The 19626-nt window shown below is 39.3% G+C and overlaps 2 protein-coding genes across 2 annotated transcripts in view; one reads left to right on the top strand and one right to left on the bottom strand.

Moving 5' to 3' along the window:
* Positions 1–8378, top strand: part of LOC109842762 — a 24509-nt gene extending 16131 nt beyond the window's left edge. The window contains exons 4-5 of the mRNA XM_020411642.1: positions 6465–7087; positions 8156–8378. Of these exons, the coding sequence (XP_020267231.1) occupies positions 6465–7016 (552 nt within the window). The 3' untranslated portion in view covers positions 7017–7087; positions 8156–8378. The remainder of the gene's footprint in view (positions 1–6464; positions 7088–8155) is intronic.
* LOC109842763 (SNF1-related protein kinase regulatory subunit gamma-1-like) lies at positions 8160–19626 on the bottom strand. The gene is made up of 7 exons (XM_020411643.1): positions 19459–19626; positions 15831–16000; positions 15623–15712; positions 14866–15027; positions 14693–14775; positions 14418–14609; positions 8160–9158 (listed from the first exon to the last, which is right to left on the bottom strand). Exons 1-7 carry the CDS (start codon positions 19601–19603, stop codon positions 8768–8770), a joined length of 1233 nt encoding a protein of 410 aa, XP_020267232.1. The 5' UTR covers positions 19604–19626; the 3' UTR covers positions 8160–8767.

The following is a 19626-nucleotide window of genomic DNA, read 5'->3' as shown; positions in this document are numbered from 1 at the left end:
CAGAGTTTTAACGGTCGTTCCAATGAGCATAACGTCAAATTACGCCACCACCTCTTCTTCAGAGAAGCTAGTCCCCAACAGAGTCGCCATCTTTCGTTTGGTGGAAAATTTATAGTAAATAAAATGAAAGAAATTTGATTTGTATTCTCTCGATCTTAATTACAATTTGGATTCCCGATTACAAAAGAGAGGAGAATGATCTGGATTCTTTCCTTTGTTTAATTCTGGGTTCTTCACAGTGGCGATGGAGTGTCTCCCTCGAATGCTCGCGTCGAGTTTGTTCTCCGTTGACGATCTGAACGTATTGATTCACTGGAACGTGGTCTTCTCCTCACGATTTGGCATTGTGGAGAACTTGCGTGGTAAGTTTTAGAACTCTGAACGAGTTTGAAACTCTATGAAAGAGTTGATTTAACCGAAATCGGTCTATAAGCCAAGGATAAAGAATGCTCCTGTTGTTGATCTCCAAAGCTCCAGTAATTCCCCCCAAGATCTCTTCTTTACTGCCCAAGAGAAGGATCCGAACTAAGCTGATTTCTTAGTTATTTATAGGGGATTAAGGGATGTAACCGCCCCCTTAATTCGCTCCTAAGTGGGGCTAATGGGATGTAACCGCCCCTTAAATCACTCCTGAGTGGAGTTGTGATCCCCTCAGATCGTGGGAAACGGTTTTGAAACCATTCAGCTCGTGTTTGAATGAGTCAAATACAAAATCCGCATTCTGGCATGGATTCTACGTTCAAACGCAGTATCTGGAAGCTCGAACGCAGCGTCTGGAAGCTCGGACGCAGCAATTGGAAGCTACGTTGGCAGCGTTAGCAGCTAGATCTGAGCTGCGTTTGCAGCGATTTGTAAGCTGCGTTGGCAGTGTTGGAAGCTGCGTTTGCGCTGCGTTAGTGGCCGAGCTTGAGTTGCGTCTTGATGCTAGTACGCGGAGAGGATTTCTACGTCTTGATTTGAAGAGACCGTCGATTTGTAGTCTCTCTCTGTCAAAACGTTACAAAGATCGTCATTTTGTAATATTTGCTTTAGCTCTTTGATATATGAGAGTCGTCAGATTATAACTCCCGATGTTAATTGTGAAGGTTGTTGATTAGAGCTTTCATCAGTTATTTTGAAGGTCGTCAGATTGTAACATTCATCGATCTATGTGAAAATCTTTAAATTGTAATCTTCTGGAAACCATCAAATTGTAACTTCCATCATCGATATTTGAGGGATCAGCTATCTGTAGTGATTTTTAGACAGCCTACAACTCCCCCTCAAGTTGGCACACATATATCAAACATGCCCAACTTGCTAATCAACTTGGCAAATATCTTCCTCGTTACTGCCTTGGTGAGTATGTCAGCCAGCTGATCTTCCGAGCGTACATGAGGGACGGAAATGATTCTCTTCTAACTTTTCTTTGATGAAGAACATGACTACATCTATATGCTTTGTCCTATCATGTTGAACTGGATTATGTGCGATATCGCATGCTGATTTGTTATCACAGTATAGCATCATAGGTTATTTTGGAGGAAACCTAGATCTGTCAGTAGTAATTTCAATCACAATAACTTTTGGATACCGACTGTCATTCCTCGATATTCTGCTTTTGCGCTTGATCGGGATACCACATTTGCTTCTTACTCATCCAAGTGACCAAGTTTCCCCTACAAATGTGAAGTACCTTGATGTAGACCTTCGGTCACATATATTTCCCGCCTAATCAGCATCAGTATATCCTTCAACCTTCAGGAAGCCCTCATTTCTTTGAAACAGGATTCATTTTCTAGGAGCTGCCTTAAGATAGCCGATCATCTTCATAACTGCCTGCATATGCTTCTCCTTTGGATTATGCAGGAATTGACTGATAGTAGTCAATGCATATGATATATCAGGCCTTGTATGTGCCAGATACATCAATTTCCCCACCAATCTTTGAAATCGCCCTTTATCGACGAGCACTTGATCTGTTTCAACTTCCAACTTCACTCCTTCCATTGGAGTCTCTGATGGTTGACAAGCAGACATCCAGTTTCATTTAGTAAATCTAGGGTATATTTCCTCTGAGATAGGAAGATGCCTTTTGATGACCTAGACACCTCGATCCCCAGAAAATACTTCAAGTCCCCAAGGTCTTTCATTTCGAACTCCTAAGATAGGTACTTCTTCAATACCTGTTGTTCATGAGGGTCATTTCCTGTGAGGATCATGTCATCGACATAGACAATAAGTGTCGTAATCTTCCCATGACTCTTCTTTAAAAACAAAATATGATCAGAATTACTCTGACTGCACCCGAACTTTCGTATCGATCTTGTGAATCTCCCAACCCAAGCTCTGGGAGATTGTTTTAGTCCATACAAGGATTTTTTTAACTTGCAGACTTTATTTGTATGCTCAATCGGGATCTTATATCCAGATGGGAACTCCATATACACCTCCTCCTCTAACTCTCCGTGTAGGAAAGCGTTTTTTACATCGAATTGTTGTAGAGGTCAGTCCAAATTAGCAGCTAATGAGAGTAACACCCGCACGGTATTGATCTTTGTCACGGGTACGAATGTCTTCAGATAATCAATCCCGTGTGCCTGTGTGTAGCCTTTTGCAACTAGTCTTGCTTTGAATCTTTCAATTGTTCCATCTGCTTTGAATTTCACAGTGTACACCCATTTGCATCCCGCCCTCTTCTTTCCTACTGGTAACTCGGTTAATTCCCATGTGTTATTTTTTAATAATGATTTCATCTCCTCGTCCATCACTGATCATAAAGCTTCCTGCACACTGTTAGGAATAGATGCAAAAGATAATTGATTCACAAAGGATTTGTTAGATACAGTTAACTGATCATAAGACACATAATTACTCATAGGATATTTGGCTTTACTTGTAAAGTCTGGATCATATGTGGGTTTGGGGTTGGGAAGTTATTTTCTAGGAATAGAAGAAGGTGATACCTGGAAGGACTCAGTTTCAGGGACATATGAAACGGACGATTGGTTATTCGAGTCAAGTGGGGACTGCACAACTTCATTCGGCAGGGTTGTTATTGTTGCCATATCAAGAAATGGTGTTACTTCGGTTGTCTCAGTTGTCGGTGTTGAGCTTGAAGTCAAAGTCAGGAGCACTTCTATTGAGCTCATCTCTTCCTCACTAGTATTTCCAAATAACTGAACTTCCTTATAATTTCTCCCCGTGAAGTTCAGCCCGTTCAAAGTACATTGTATCTTCATGAAATGTCACATCCATGGTGACAAACATTTTCTGTGTGAGAGGATGATAACACCGATAACCTTTTTGGGATGAGGCATACCTAACAAAAATACACTTGAGGGCGCGAGGTTCGAGTTGTTCCGTTGCTTCTTTGGTAAGTGAACAAATATAACACATCCGAACACCCGGGGAGGAAGATTTGGTATGGTAAGAGCTGAGGCAATTTTAGCTAAGGCCTCGAAGGGTGTCTGAAAGTCAAGAGTGGCGGAAGGGATGTGATTCACCAAATAAGCAGCCGAGGAGAAAGCTTCACACCAATAAGATACAGGTGTCTTTGCCCCGATTAGTGATACCGAACAACTTCTAACAGATGGCGATTTTTCCATTCGACAACCTATTTTGTTGAGGGGTATATGTAAAGGTAGTCTGATGAACAATGCCATGAAGTTTGAAATATGCCTGTAACTAGGTACCCATATATTCACCATCATTATCACTACGAAGAACTCAAATGGTAGTGTTATACCGTGTACTGATCTGTTTATGAAATTTTTGAAACAAACTACTAACTTCACCCTTGGACTTCATAGGACACACTCATGTCATTCGAGTGCAATCATCAATAAATGTGACAAACCATCGTATATCACTTAAAGATGAAAGGGGAGAGGGACCCCATACATCAGAATGAATAAGCATAAATGGAACTGAACTTTTATTCATTGAAGGTTTAAATAAAGGAAGTTCAATGACTTTAAGATAGTTCACAAACCTCACAATGAAAAACAGAACAATCAACTTTATTAAATAAATGAGGAAATAGTTTCTTTAAGTAGCCAAACGATGTGTGACCTAACCGATGATGCCACAGCCAAAGATCATCTATAATCTTCTTCCCAGGGGTACTAGTGTTCAGGGCTGTGCTCTTCAACTCTAGGTCCAGGTAGTACAACTTTCCACGCCTAACGCTATAACCAATCGTCCTCTTCGTCTGTATATCCTTAAAAACACAATGAGAAGGTCAGAAGATAACAACACAATGTAAAACATTAGTTATTTGAGAAATAGATAATAAGTTATAATCTAAGGATGGTACTACTAGGACAGAGTTAAGGTTCATGGTGTTTGTTAGATTAACGAGTCCTTTTCCCATAACGGGAACCGGAGCACCATTAGCTGTGGAAACAAAAATCTGAGATGATGGGGTAATAGTAGTAATCATTTTCGAATTAGATATCGTATGATCAGTGACACCAGAATCAATCACCCATGTATTATTCAAAACAGAGACAGAATGTAAAGCTTTACCAGATGTACCTGTGGCTGTGAGTAATCCCGAGGCCTGTTTGTTACCTCCATCTGTGGTCTGATTTATCCGGCGGTTGCGAGTATCCTTCCACCAATCCGAATAACCGATGATTTTATAGCATCCCTTTTTCGAGTGTCCTGTCAGCCCACAGACAGAACATGGAGGATATTTGGAAGTTAAACCCCGAGCAGTTAAATGAGATTCATTTGTCCGGTTTCCAGATCCGATTCGTCTCTCCGAGTTTCGCCAATTGGGAGTGGAGGTGGCTTGATTACGGGCTATCATAGCTGCAGTATCTTTCTCAGTTGTCATTGCCTGTCGTCGGAGAGCTTCTCGTCAAACCAGGGCATAGACCTCTTCTAATTCAGGAACGGGATCTTTTCGCAGAATCTCACCCCGGATTTGTTCAAGATCATTATCCAATCCGACAAGAAAGATGTGCACCCTCAAGTGTTGAATAGATTTCCTATAAGACTCCACATCATTAGGGCTCTCCATAACCACCTTATCGCGGTGATCCAACTCGCTGAATATCTCAGTCAGTTCCCCATAAAAATTCAGATAGTGGTCGCCTACCCTGTTTGGCAGTGAAGGCTCGTTGGTTCAAAGAGAAAACCTGTAGTTCATCAGCCCCATCATAAAATGCAATAGCTAAGGATTTCTAAATTTCGCGCGCTGTAGGAATACGAATGTAGCGCTTCATCATTTCCGATTTCATAGACATCAAGAGCCAGTGTTCCACTCGCAAGTTATCAGGAGACCACTTATCAAATTCCGACGTTTCTTCTTTCGGTATGGGATTAGAGCCCTTAATAAAGGAGAATTTTTGTTTCTCGGCAATATGCATCTCCATAAGTTGAGACTATATGTCATAATTGGTTTCATCCGGGAGAAGGCCAATGTTGAATGAGGAGCCCTCGGTCTGAATAATAAGATGAGAATCCTTCCCTGATGAACTGATCATGTTTGTGGAGTCGAGAGCCATCGACTACGGCGGAGTTCATCGGAGGAACTCGTCAACGAGGGCTGCAGGGGCTGACGGTGCGCTGGGGGAAGTTGACGGCGGCGAGAGGGGCAGCTAACGTGGGTGGCTGACAGCAGCGGACTGCAGGACTGAGGAGCGGCGCTGATGGAGGTCGGAGGCGGCGAAGTAGGTGGGGGTCGAGGGTGGATCTGAGCCCGTTGGGGGTTCGTCGTCAAGCTTGGTCGGATCTGAGGTTCGGGAGGGAGCTCGACGGCAAAGCTCGGAGGGCGGCAGCGAGCTGAGGGGGATGGCGGTCGGATCTAGAGATGAGCGGAAGATCGGAGTTGTTGGGCTGTCGTCGGAGGTGAAGAGGGGCTGTCAGATGTCGTCGGATCTGCTGAGGAGGTGGCTAGGGTTTTTGGGTCGTGTATAGCTCTGATACCATATTGACGAGTATAGAGAAAGAATATTGAGAGAATGTTATGTTATTTTTCTTTTTAATGAAAGAATACAATGGTCCCTTATATAGGGAGAGAAGGAACTACACAAGGAAGTAATAATAATATCCCCTGATTCTAGGAATCATAGTGATAGTCAACTATACCATATATATCTATACCATATCTATACATATATTCTAATAACATTTACATAATTGCGTTTAATATCTTGTAGTTTTTTATATCAGAATTAACAACAATTTGATTTAGCCAATTGAAAAGTAAAAGCCCATTTGTATTTCCGATGATAAAGTATCATATAAGTACATTCACATCAGATACTATAGTTTTGTAATATTATATTTTTAGTTTAGGTTTAAAAAAAACCAAAAGAAAATTTTCTGAATCCCTACACAGAAAAGAATAAGCTGTTGGGTTCTGACCCAGGAACAATTTATCAAACTTTTAAGTCCATGACTACAGAAACCATATTGAAAGCTATTTTTTACAAGATGCCTGAATGATTCTATTAATATTTCCGATTCTGTAGGATCTTGTGCATGGTAACTTGAAAAGCTCTGAGACACCAGCAGATACATCCAGGGCAGAAAGCACAGGTTCCCTGTTAGGGAAACCATCCAATCCTCCAACTGAACCAAACTGGAAATGGGTTAAGCGTCTCCGCTCAAATTCGTTGGATCCTGTATCCCAATGTAGCAAGAGATTAAAAAAGGGAGATGCTTCTTCTGGCGGCAAAATGCAAAATCTCCTCGGTGGAGCAGTGACTTACAACAAATCTATCTCCGATCTGCCCGAGTGTCGCCAACTTGATAAAACAACATTCTTCCCTAAAAATGGTGAATGCTCTCCGTCGGATTCAAAAGTAATTCCTTGGATCCGGAGATGGTGTCGAAATAGTAAAGCAACAGCTTCATCCATGCCAGTGATATGTGAGCCTGAGAATTCAAAAGTATTGCCTGAAAAGTTAGAAGCAAAGCAAATCCCAAGTCTGGCTGCAATGGCATTGATGGGTAAACAAGTGACCAATTTTCGTCCTTGCGAGTTTCGGAAAAGGGGGTCTTCTGTCGTTTGGAATACGTGAAGGATACGTTAAGCTGCAGGTGGATATGATATGGTTAACAGATGGAGATATAAAGCTTTGGTGCTGAATCTGTATGTTCCTTCCCACTTTTACCATCTATGTTTTAATCGCTCTGTTATTAGCATAAAGTTATGTTTTGAAATTTCACAAAACCACTCTGAACTTCAGGGGCTTTGGAACAAATCCCCCCTGTAGACTACCCCCTTGAACATTCAAAATTATACCGAACCCCCAGAACTGCATATTGAAAACTGTCATAAGGCATTAGCGGGTAGAGTAAAAACTAAAAAGTCTAGACTACCACTTTTAGTTTTTGCCTACCTCAGTCGAAAAGGGTGGTATAAAGTTATGTTTAGTAGATTGGGTAGATTTTTTCCAAGGACGGTCACGTGCAGAGTACTTGTCATAAAGTAACTGATCAGTTATGGTATTAAGCAAGAGAATCTCACGGGCAGTTTCTATGATTCATAAAGTTAGGGGGGATTTTGTGTAAAACCTCCCAAAGGATTTTTTTTTTTTTTTTTTTTTTTTTTGGTATTAAGCAAGAGAATCTCACGGGCAGTTTCTATGATTCATAAAGTTAGGGGGGATTTTGTGTAAAACCTCCCAAAGGATTTTTTTTTTTTTTTTTTTTGTCTTAAAGTTTACCCTTTAAAAACCAACCGTCGGTGCACATTTCATGTTTACTTCTTTATAAACTTCGATCATACTTCATTTTTTTAAATTGTTTCAAAGACCTTTGGATTTCATTTATTTCATTATTCCAATGACCGTAGGATTTTTATCTGGGAGTTTTGCATCATTTCTACAGTTGTGCTAGTATCGGGATACAAATTGCTGAGCAGCAGGAGGGTGCTGGGATTGAGTCATATAGAAAGCACCGGGTTCCGCTATAGGCACTAGCTAAAAGAAACTTTTTTAATATAACTTAAAGAGTAAAAATCGACAATTCATTAAAACCTCAACAAGTGAAGGTAAGCAGATGCAATCACAAACTTTTGGTTTTTTCTCCATAGTCTCGCTTCCTCACTCACGAAGCAAGAATCAAGATATTAATTTCCACAAGCCCACATCTCTGCACTTTATTTTCGACTAAAGCTAAGCGTCTCGAACTGATATTTGAATTTCTCGACTCTCAGGAGATATTACTGAATCAGGAGATTAAGGGTATTCGCGCGGTATAAAGTTCTCTGGAGGTTGCCAGAAGATATTTCAGACATTTGTTATCAGGACCCCGCTGTTCGCTTATTTGTGCTACTTTGTAACAATACATTTGTTTGTACGCTGCAATATGCTCTCGTTGTGATACTATCAATTTGTTGCTCTTGCGAAAATATAAGCGACAGATTTCTGGCTGTTTTATTCTTGGTATTTGACCTCCATAAATATTCTATTGTGTGATCTACATCTATTATTCTTGGACCCGTTATGCACAAAATGTCAGTAGCCTGTACGTGTTTTCACTATTTTATTCCTTCCTGTTCGTGGCTACAAACTGCTTCACAATGCATTAAGCTTGTAGTCTAAAGATCCGTCTTCTATACATGAATTATACAAACTTGACCCACAAATACAATTAACAATGCAGGGAGTATGTTCATCTCCTCATTCAGCTGTTGAGGCCATTTTTACAACCTTTTTTTATTATTCCAAATACCAAAAATAAAAGATAATGAAAATTAGAACTACGTGTACCAACAGGCAATTTGTTGGCACTAATGTCCTTGCAACAAAAAAAAACACCTAGAAGGCTAGTTATTGCAGAAAAGTGTTCCATCTTTCACATGACAGTCAGCCTGTTCTAGAGCAGCGTTGAAAAAACCACCTCCATTGATCCTTGAATCCAGAGACGGTGGAGAGAAGGGAGAGATAACATCTTTGAGTGTCAAAATACCCTCTAATTTTCCTGATTCGTTAACCAAGAAGCTTTGCGAGCTATTTGATGCGACCAAACTTTTCATCACCTGTTTAAGTGAGTCAGATTTCTGATTGGTTATCACTGTGTTTGCTCGAGGAAGGAGGTCGTGCTCCAAGAGGAGAGCACAAGAAGAAAGCTGCATCTTGCTGATGTTGTCTGTGGACATGTTGGGTTTCTGATGACTTTTTGAATGTGTTTTGATAAATTGTTCGATGGTTATGTTTCTGCAAATGAAACATAAACATTGAAGTAAATTGATTTATATGAGTAGGACTGGATGTTTTGTTATAGATTTAGAAAAATACTTAAAAAAGAAGCATAACCTGAAGATTTCCATGTCACTACTCCTCCCTCTCTTCTATTTTTCTTTCGCGTGATCTTTAGCTGTTGTCATGAACATTATCTAACATGGATGGGTAAAAGTAGGCAGGGGGGCATTTTTGCCAGTGAAAATTGATGTTAGTGCTATTAGGGGTGGGGTTTTTGGTGGTGTTTTTTTTTTTTTTTTTTTTTGGGGGGGTGGGGGGGGGGGGGGGCGGGGGAGGTATGATAGAATCTTAAAGTTGAAGGGGGTTTTCTAATGACCCAAACTTAAGGGAGTTTTTCATATTTGAAAGCTTTGTTGGTGGGGAGTTATCTGATAATCATTCAAGTTAAGGGGGCTTTCTGATATTCGGCCTACATTTCATTTCAATCAATCGTTGTTATCCAAACTTCTTCAACAAATATACTGCTCTTTTTGTAAAAGGTAGGAAATAGTAGGCCTATGCATATTGAAATTTACAAAAATCACGAAGAAATCATTGCACTCTTTGAAACACATACCATGATACCAACAATAAAATTTTACCGACCACTACGTGAAAGGTAGAAAATACCATGCTGACACACATCAATAAAATGTATGGTTAACTACGGCTTTTAAGATGGTAACCTCTACTAAGTTATAGTCGGTAGAAGAAAGAATACATGTCAGATGTGATATGGGTGAAGCACGTGGGGTGGGGGCCACAATGTTGAGCCCACAAACCACGTGAGGGCGTAAAGAGATTACGGATAGCGCGTGGGGGCCACCACGTTTCCAATTCATGAAGAGATCACGTTCACGCACCCGATAACAGCTTGCAGCTATATATAGCAAGTAAACGCGTGACCTAGGGTGGTGTGCAAGATTGAGCAGGGGGAAATCGTTGGCGGCTGTGCTTGGTGCAAGTACAAGCGAAGGGGAAAACGCAAAGAAGCTTTTGCCTGGGTGCAACAGAGAGAGGAAAAATATTTTGGCGACTGATTTTTTTAGTAAAAAGCAGGGAGCCTATTTGAGGGTTTAATTTGTGAGAGCTATGTGATTGTAAACTCTATTTGTATTCTTTTTTCTCTCTAATAGTAGATCCCCCCTCCTTGTCCCGTGGACGTAGGCAATTTGCCGAACCATGTTAAAATTGATTGTTCGTGCTGTGATTTGTAATAGAGTTTAGGTTTCCTCGATAAATCAGTCCTAGAACTGATGAGAGGAAGAGTTGATATCCCACTTTGTTGAGATATTTTACTTTCGGTTCTTGTTTTCTTTGTGAAACAGGGATTTAGTTGAGATCTACTTTCTTGTCGAGCACCAGAGATGCTGCCGAAATTTCCGCTACGCACAACAAGTGGTATCAGAGCTCGGGCTACGCTTGGGTAATTTGGTGGAGTAGATCGCTTTGGAAGCTCGACTAGGGTTTCAATTGGAGTTAAATGTGAGATCTTTTTGGTAAAGACTCTATCTTTCTCAAGTTTAGATCTATTCTTTAGTTTGTTCTGTATTGGTTGTTGGTGTGTTGAGGAATATGGCCGGAAAAGGTGTTGAGGATGGTGCTTCTGGTATGAAGATCATTCAAAGTTTGAATATCCGCTCTACAAAAATAGATGTGGAGAAATTTAACGGCACGAACAACTTTAGACTTTGGAGATGCGAAGTTTTGGATGCGCTGAACGCGCAAAATTTGGAAGACACTTTGAAGTTGGATGGCAAACCAAATGATATTGAAGAGAATGTTTGGAAAAAGATGAATCAGACGGCGTGTGATGTTATTAGGTCTTGTTTAACACAAGATTTAAAGTATGATGTGATGAATGAGACTTCTGCAAAGAAGATTTAGGAGACCCTTGAGAGCAAGTATTTGACCAAGAGTGTGGAAAATCGCTTGTATTTGAAGAGGAGGCTTTATCGCTTCTAATTGAAGAAGGGAACCTCCATTAGTGATCACATAAACCACTACACGAATCTTCTTGCGGATTTAGCGAATTTGAATGTTATGATTGAAGATGAGGACAAGGCGTTACTGTTGTTGAGTTCCTTACCGGACGAGGAATACGAGACCTTTGTTCTTACCCTAATTAATGGGAAGACGTCCCTTTCGTATAGTGAGGTCACCGCTGTACTTGTGAACTATCAGCTTCGAAAAAAAAATAAGGAGGCTTCAGTTGAGTCGGTAGCGGAAGCATTGGTCGTAAGAGGGAAGAATCCAAACCGAAAGAATTGGAAGTCACCGTCTAGAGTAGGACATCCTACAGTTAGAAAAGATTAGTGTGCTTGGTGCAAGGAGACTGGTCATTAAAAGAAAGATTGTCCAAAGCTCGATGAATGGATGAAGAATAAACAGAAGGATAAAGGGAAGCAACCATCATCAGAAGCAAATATCGTTATATCAGATGGTAATATTTCTAATACTTCTATTTATTCGCTTTCTATCAGTCCTACAGGTAGCTATTCAGAGGAATCCGAGTGGATGTTGGATAATGGTGCGACCTATCATGTGTGTCCTAAAAGGAAATGATTCTCCAATTTTGAGAAACTAGATAGTGGTGTGGTGTACATGGGAGACAACCGTGCATGCCAAATCCTTAAGATAGAAAGAATTCGCATCAAGATGTTTGACGGGACTGTTAAGGAGTTATATGATGTGAGATATGTTCCTTCATTGAGGAAAAACTTAATCTCAATTGGAGCTTTGGTTGGAGAGCGTCTGAAGGTTCGTATTGAGGACATGGTTCTCGAGATTGTAGAAGACTCTTTGATTGTGATGAAGGGTGTCAGGAGGAATAACTTGTATTATTTGATTGGAGATACAGTGACAAGTGGAGAGCGGGCGACTTCTATTGATTCGACTAGACTGCGGTATTTAGGGCTTTGTCATTCCAGTATTGATTTGGAGATGGGTGCATCGACCTGCAATTTGAAATCCAATGAACACTTTGATGTGAGTAAGAAGACCGAGGTGAAGTTTGGCACCTCTATTCACCGCACGGAGGGTCTTTCAGATGGGGTTCACGTGGATGTTTAGGAGCCTTCCAGAAGGCATCATTGGGAGGAAATAGATGTTTGATTTTATTTATTGATGGCTGTTCTAGGCGTGTTTGGGTTGCAACCAAATCTCCTTTAGATAAAATCCTAGTAGTCTCTAACAGATTGAAGAAGTGTGAGATTAGCAAAAAGGTGAAGGTACTTCATTTATATTTTCGTGGGAGGTACAAGATGGACCTGTTTCTGTTTTAGAGCCGAGCTCACGGCATTTCGAGACACTTCGTTGGAAAGAAAATCTTGAGGCAACTAGATAGGGTGGCAAATTTTGAGAATCGTGCCTTGCTGGAGAAGGATCGATGTTTGTTGTCAAACAATGATCTGCAGAAGAGTTTCTGGTCTGAGGCTTCGACATATTTGGGTCATCCTATTAAAGAGTTGTCAATTGCTGCGATTGGGGGTAAAACTCAATTGGATATTTGGTCTGATAATATCACATTGGATGAGGCTTCGATGAGGGAGCTTATTGACTCTCAGCAGGTGGAGAGTTTTGGACAGATCATAGAGGTATCACAGCAGGTGGAGAGTGATGCTACTTCACATTGGGTGGAGATTACTCCACATACTCCAGATTATACTATATCGTTTGGGATTCTAACTGAGGTGACACAGTTTGGGGATCATTTGGATTTGGATGCAGATGATGAGTTGTTTGATTCGAGTGCAGCTGGTAGACGTAGTTTGGATATGATAATTGGTTCACATCAGGAGGAGGCGTTTGGTTTGTTTCGCTTTGGGGCCATTAGGAGATCTATTAGCCACAGATTTGTTGGTGATGTTCCGAACTCTTCTAGTTGATTGAGATCGTTCGCGGCCATTTGGTGAACTTCGTGAAGCTTGATTCCTTAGGTAAGAGGATACGTAGGCAGTCTTTATAATGCAGCCGATTTTGTGAGTTGATACCGACATTTGGAGAGTGTTTGCATTCTCATTTGGGTTCTCGACTTGTTGTGAATTGAGTCCGTTGTCATGAATTGTTTCACTTCATACTAGACGTAACAAGTGAGATATTTGGTTTGGTTGGTGTCAGCTTAGTTTTGGAAAAACTTCACTGGGATGGAGAATTGTGAAGCACGTGGGGTGGGGGGCCACAATGTTGAGCCCACAAACCGCGTGAGGGCGTGAAGAGATCACGGATAGCGCGTGGGGGCCATCACGCTTCCAATTCGTGAAGAGATCACATTCACGCACTCGATAACAGCTTGCAGCTATATATAGCTAGTAAACGCGTGACCTAGGGTGGTGTGTAAGATTGAGCAGGGGGAAATCGTTAGCGGTTGTGCTTGGTGCAAGTACAAGCGAAGGGGAAACGCAGAGAAGCTTTTGGCCGCGTGCAACAGAGAGAGAGGAAAAATATTTTGGCGGCTGACTTTTTGAGTAGAAAAACAGGAAGCCTATTTGAGAGTTTAATTTGTGAGAGCTGTGTGATTGTAAACCCTATTTGTATTCTTTTTTCTCTCTAATACCCCCTCCTTGCCCCGTGGACGTAGGCAATTTTCCAAACCACGTTAAAATTGATTGTTCGTGCTGTGATTTGTAATAGAGTTTAGGTTCCCTCGACAAGTCAGTCCTAGAACTGATGAGAGGAAAAGCTGATATCCCACTTTGTTGATATATTTTGCTTTTGGTTCTTGTTTTCTTTGTGAAACAGGGATTTAGTTGAGATCTACTCTCTTGTCGAGCACCAGAGGTGTTGCCGAAATTTCCGCACAACAATATGTTCCCCAAAGTTATGGGTAAAATATTGTTGCGTCTACTTTTTTTTAATATTGATAATGGTGAATCAAATTTTACCTATAACTATCATATTCTGACACGGACATGGGGGTATCAGAGATGGCAATACATGATGACACAACTATAATTGTATATTTCTTATTACGAATATAGGTGTATGTCACTCATATAAAATGTCTACTGGGTCTTCTTTCGCATATAATCAAAGCCTAATATAACAAATTTCATCTTGTACACTTTTTCAAGGCGAATAAAAAATTATATACTTGCAAGTATCAGATACGGGTGGATCATGGCTAGCAAATGTGCAATATACGAAATTAACATTTCTTCTAACAGAAACTATAGCTCAGAATATTTGTTTCATCATATAAATTATTGGAAAAGACAATTGAGGTATTGAACTTACTTTCTATTTTTGAAGATGCCATCATCGTCCAGAAGAAGATGAACATCACTGCGCCTTACAACTCCGATCAATGTTTCACTTCCCTGATCAATCACTGGAACTCCATCAGTTTCTTCCTTCCACAAGATATGCCAAGCATCAGTTATAGTTTGGTCCCCATAAACGCTGAAAAACCTACAAGCCTTCTCAAACCTGAACAGAGCTGATGCATCGTCATCAAACATACATCAGACGAAATCCGAGAAATATAAAAATAACACCTATCACTTCCTTACCCAAACTCTGCAATGCTTTTGTCTGCAATTTGATCAAACCAGTCGAGCCCACTGGACTGGAGGAGCAATTGAACTACTGCATTCTAGGACAAGAGCAAGTGTTCAAAATTTGAACGAGTGTAAATATCAGGATGTGTGTTTTTACAAAAAGATATTAATGATAGATAGATTACCTGATTAATGTAGCACATGACCCGAGAGTTTGATGACTCAACAACTGGTATGACTCCCAATCTCGGGTGCTTAGCGAAGAGCAGAAGTACGTGGAATAGTGTGTCATTTGAGTTAACTGGGAAGAATGGTTCCCATAAGAATGATTTTGCTAGTTCCCCTATCTATATAAAATGGTCAATAAATCAATTGCAGATAGAATATAGCACCATAGATCATATAAGCTCCAAATGCGAATGGAAAGCAATATAAGCATTTGGTCAGAATTGACTTCTGACTGTTGTTTCCAATTAAAAAGAGAGCCTAAAGTAGATCTTCAAAATTATGAAAGAAATGTGAGTGGTGTCACATATAAATCAAAATATAAAATGCAACAAAGAATCAGAGTCTAGAGGAATACATATGCAAAATCTAAGTCACTTTTAGGAACCCAAACAAGTGGCAAGCAAAATTCTCTCTTCATCTAAAAAGAACTTTCTTTTCAGAAACAGGAATAAATAATTAGTTTTCTCTGGAAAGTCGTATTTTCTGTTTTTCAAGAAGAAAATCAAAGGGATAACTTCTTAACCTTATTGAAGACCTTCTTCTATAGTAATGCATATTTTTGAAGCCATATAAATAACAAAATTATCTTTCTCGCATATATCAAGTCCCATAAGCCATTTCTGAATTGAAAACAAATCTTTCAATTGAGGTAAGCTTAAAGCATTAAGCAATCCGTATTCACTAAAAGACATAAAAATCAAGCACAAAGTATACCTTAGTCTGTCCAATCTGGGAGTTTTGTTCTAGCACCGAGAGCAACCCATCATCGTCAGATTTCGATTCTGCTCTTACTTTCTTGAGTTCCTTATAAAGTTTTGTAAAATTTACAATAGAAGTTGGCATCAAATTATATGAATTTATGAGGGTAGAGTGATATAAAATATTTGCATGGAAAAAGAATTGACTGATATATCTCATTTACCTCAAGGGACCACAGTACCATGCTAGAGAATTCAATGAAACCAATGTCCCGATCCACAAATTTTCTGAGATCAGAATCAACATTCTCTACAATCGGTGCCCCTGACACATTGTTGGTGTATAGCAAACTGATTGCATCTCGAACACAGTCATCAGATTTTAGCTCCAAATCTGAATTACAATTAACAAAATATCAGATCTTCTATGAAACAAATTCAAGTCTCCAATTAAATAGTTAGCTTACATGGTCTCGAGCATATTAATTTTTCTGGGTACAAATATTTAGTGTGTTTATATGCTGTACATGAGATGAATAGTGCGTCTACATGATTCATAATGTTTAGCTTCTCAGAGTCCTGGGACAGAATCAGGTTTAATTGGCTTTTGACCGATTCATTGGAAGGTAAAATGCCATCAAATCATGTAAAACGACACCCTTACAATTTGAACCATAACTTACAATTTGAACCATAATTGCATATCCAAACAGAGCAGAGTTTTCTGACAGTGCATTTGGAAATATTTAGATCAGACACTCCACGTCACTTCTAACGGGAAAATCAACAAAACAGCATTGCGAAGTCTTCCGAGGCACCATACATATATAGTGAACATACAATTTATCATATATGACGAAAATAAATTACCGAAAGAGTTTTTCCTAAAAAATGATGGATACAGAAGTTTAATAGCATGTTGGGTTGTCATCCAAGTAAATGGTCGACATGGCTAATTTTGGTTTTTATGGACTACAAAACTCATATGTTCGCAAATAACTTGATATATAGGTAAGTTTTTAATTCATTTGATTTTTAATTCAGAACTGAAAGGCATGATATTGACATATAGAAATATACCACACCATACGACATGCGTACAAAACTGTAAGACAAGATGATAATACATGCCAAAATGTACTCATTTAGTCAATTCAACAATAAAATTTTGATGGTATTAGAGTATAAAACTATAAACTATAAAGTTCAACCCTATATTGAAAGAGATCTTTAACATGATATAACAGCAACCCAGGTTCCTTTACCCTATATTGAAAGGGATCTCTAACATGATACGTCAATCACCCAGGTTCAGTTTCCACTGTCTACGAATTTAAAGCGGGTTAAAAGAGATACTACTGCATGAGTCCACTTTTCAACCAATGAAAAGAGCATCTCACATGCAGAGGAGGCAGGTTAGAGTACAGAACTATAACCCTTAACACCCATCACAACTCTGAAGTTTGGTGTAGCAGAAGGGATTCCATCAGATGGATTGATCATAATATAATGCACAAATTATGATGAACCTTATCATGTGTTTCCATGACGTTGCAAATAGCTTGCTGCTTCCCATAGTTGTGTCATGCATCTCGCTCTTATATCAAACGAACATCTGTTAAAGTGCTAGCTCATTGTTTCCAAATAATGCTTTAATTGAGCTGTATACATATTAGTATGAAAATGACAATATAAGATATGACCACATGAAAGATGGGACTCAGATAAACAAATCAAAATCCCATGCTTAGAGTATTCCTAATTAAGAATGTTATAAAGTCAATAGTACATTGAAGAAGTGTCAGATGCCTATTATAAGGATTTCAGAAGCATTACTTTGAATATATGTCCAAGATATCTACTGATACAGAGTTTGCTGCATAGATTCACGTAGGCTTAGTAGCTGCATAGATTCACATAGGCTTAGTGCTACACAGATTCGCGCACGCACAATCACCAGTGCATGTTTATGTTTATTATGACCCTTGAATCATTTTCTTTTACTCATGCTTTTGAGTAATTTATAACCCAGCCATGCTTTAATTACTAATGTTAAGTTTAGCCAGATTACATTCAGAACTTTTCATATTCTAAATACTTTCACATTAAGTGGGATGATTTACATCTAGAATTTGAAAGCTACATCATTGATGTGGTCTATTGCCAGATGAATGGGATATCAAGAAATAACATGTCGAAGACTTTGGTTTAAATATCTTTGATATATTCTGAGAAGTGAACCATGAGTCCTTAATAATAGCTCATGGAACTAAGTGCAAGACTACCTACAGCTGATATTTTGAAGTGCATGCGCTTTTGAATGGATTTTTAGATGATGATTTTCCTATTTAGACAAGAGCTTACGTGGTACAGTGCAATATATTTGGCATCTCGCAGTAAATACTTTATTAATGCCAATTTCAGTTATATTCAATTAACCGATAGAATAATTTCTTAAAAACCCGACATTACTTATGCTTGGAAAGATATCCAGAGATAATTTCAATATCCTATATCAAATTTATCATTGTTATATCTCATCTTCCTCTAAACCTTTAGTTTGAAAAATGTGGAGGCGTGCCTGTCAAGTTGACCCTAATGGTAATGATGATTACCCGTAGGGGGGTTATATGTGTCTAGGATATGTATCAAATGCGAATATTGAAGACCCTCCAAGAATTTTTGGATACTATCACAATGATTCAATGTATATGCACACATACAGGATTCCTATTTATGTAATGGTCTCAGATTTGGTATAAGATCGACTTTGCGGATTATTTGTTCGTGGATTTCACAGTTGGTAGTTCATAACAAAATTATAAAATTTCACCATATTTAATAGAATATTGTTTAATAATATGCAAAATCTGTATCTTAGCGCATCCATACATCACACTGATAAATTGGAAAAATATGCTATGGAGGATGCTACGGAGGGTATGCTATTGAAGAGTGTGTCAAGAGAAAGGAGAAAAGTGTCCCAATATCAATTCTAAATCACTTTAGAATATTGTAACACTAGAATCCAATGTATTATATCAGTCTAATCACCAACTTTAAAAATCTATGATGGGGCACATGATCACACTCTCCTTTCCCAATATAAGGTTGTTTGGCATCTTCTCAAAATGAGGTAATTAGGTTACAAATCTGGTCTCATTTTGCCATTTTGAGCAAAAGTCTGTTTGAATAAAACTAGGTCAAGTCTAGCCAAAATTGGCCTTTAATCTGGTTTTGTTTTGGACCACCGGTCTCTTGGTCCACTACAAGATTGATTTAGGTCCAAAACAAAGTCGTTCAGTTTAACACATGGATATGACTAGTCCAAGCCTAATTTTAGCGTAGTTGCGAGACACATCCTGAGATTCTCTATATTTTATTGGATTGTATCAGTACAGTCTAATATATTATTAGTGCAATAATAACATTGCATCAGTGCAATTACCAACTTTAAAATCAGGACAACTTTAAAATCTTTCATGGAAACACGATATGGCATTCTTCTCTTTTTTTTTAAGTTACGCATACCCATACATCTAAGTCATCATCCGCATAATAATGATGAGGAGGCGCTACAGGCACACCCTTAGTCACACCACCAACCACACTCCTCCTGCTACTCCTGCTACAGTGTAACGACGCCGCGTGTGATTTTTCAACGGCCTCACATGTAATTTTTAAAAAAAAAATCACATGTGAGGCCGATGCACTGTTGCAAGAGGAGTAGCAATAGGGGAGAGTGTGGTTGATGATGTGTCTAAGGTGTCCCTCTATCATTTTCCATAACGATGAGGATGAATTACGAAGAAAATAAATGAGAATAGTAAATTTGTTATCATAGCAAAGTACCCGAGGAGGCATTCGGATTGTGATAGAGGATGGATGTGATAGGGATTCGATCAAGAAATGATTGCAGTGCTAATTTTGCATCAACTTGCTGATGACGGCCATCGCACTCCTCCTCCTCCTCCTTTATTAGCTGCTTCAAATCCATTGCCACCGTCTCAATCTTTTTTT

The sequence above is a fragment of the Asparagus officinalis genome, chromosome 5 (genome assembly GCF_001876935.1).
Source record: "Asparagus officinalis chromosome 5, Aspof.V1, whole genome shotgun sequence".
In the NCBI taxonomy this organism is placed as follows: domain Eukaryota; kingdom Viridiplantae; phylum Streptophyta; class Magnoliopsida; order Asparagales; family Asparagaceae; genus Asparagus; species Asparagus officinalis.
The sequence above is the reverse complement of the archived record's forward strand: the minus strand, read 5'-3'. Positions and strand labels throughout refer to the sequence as shown.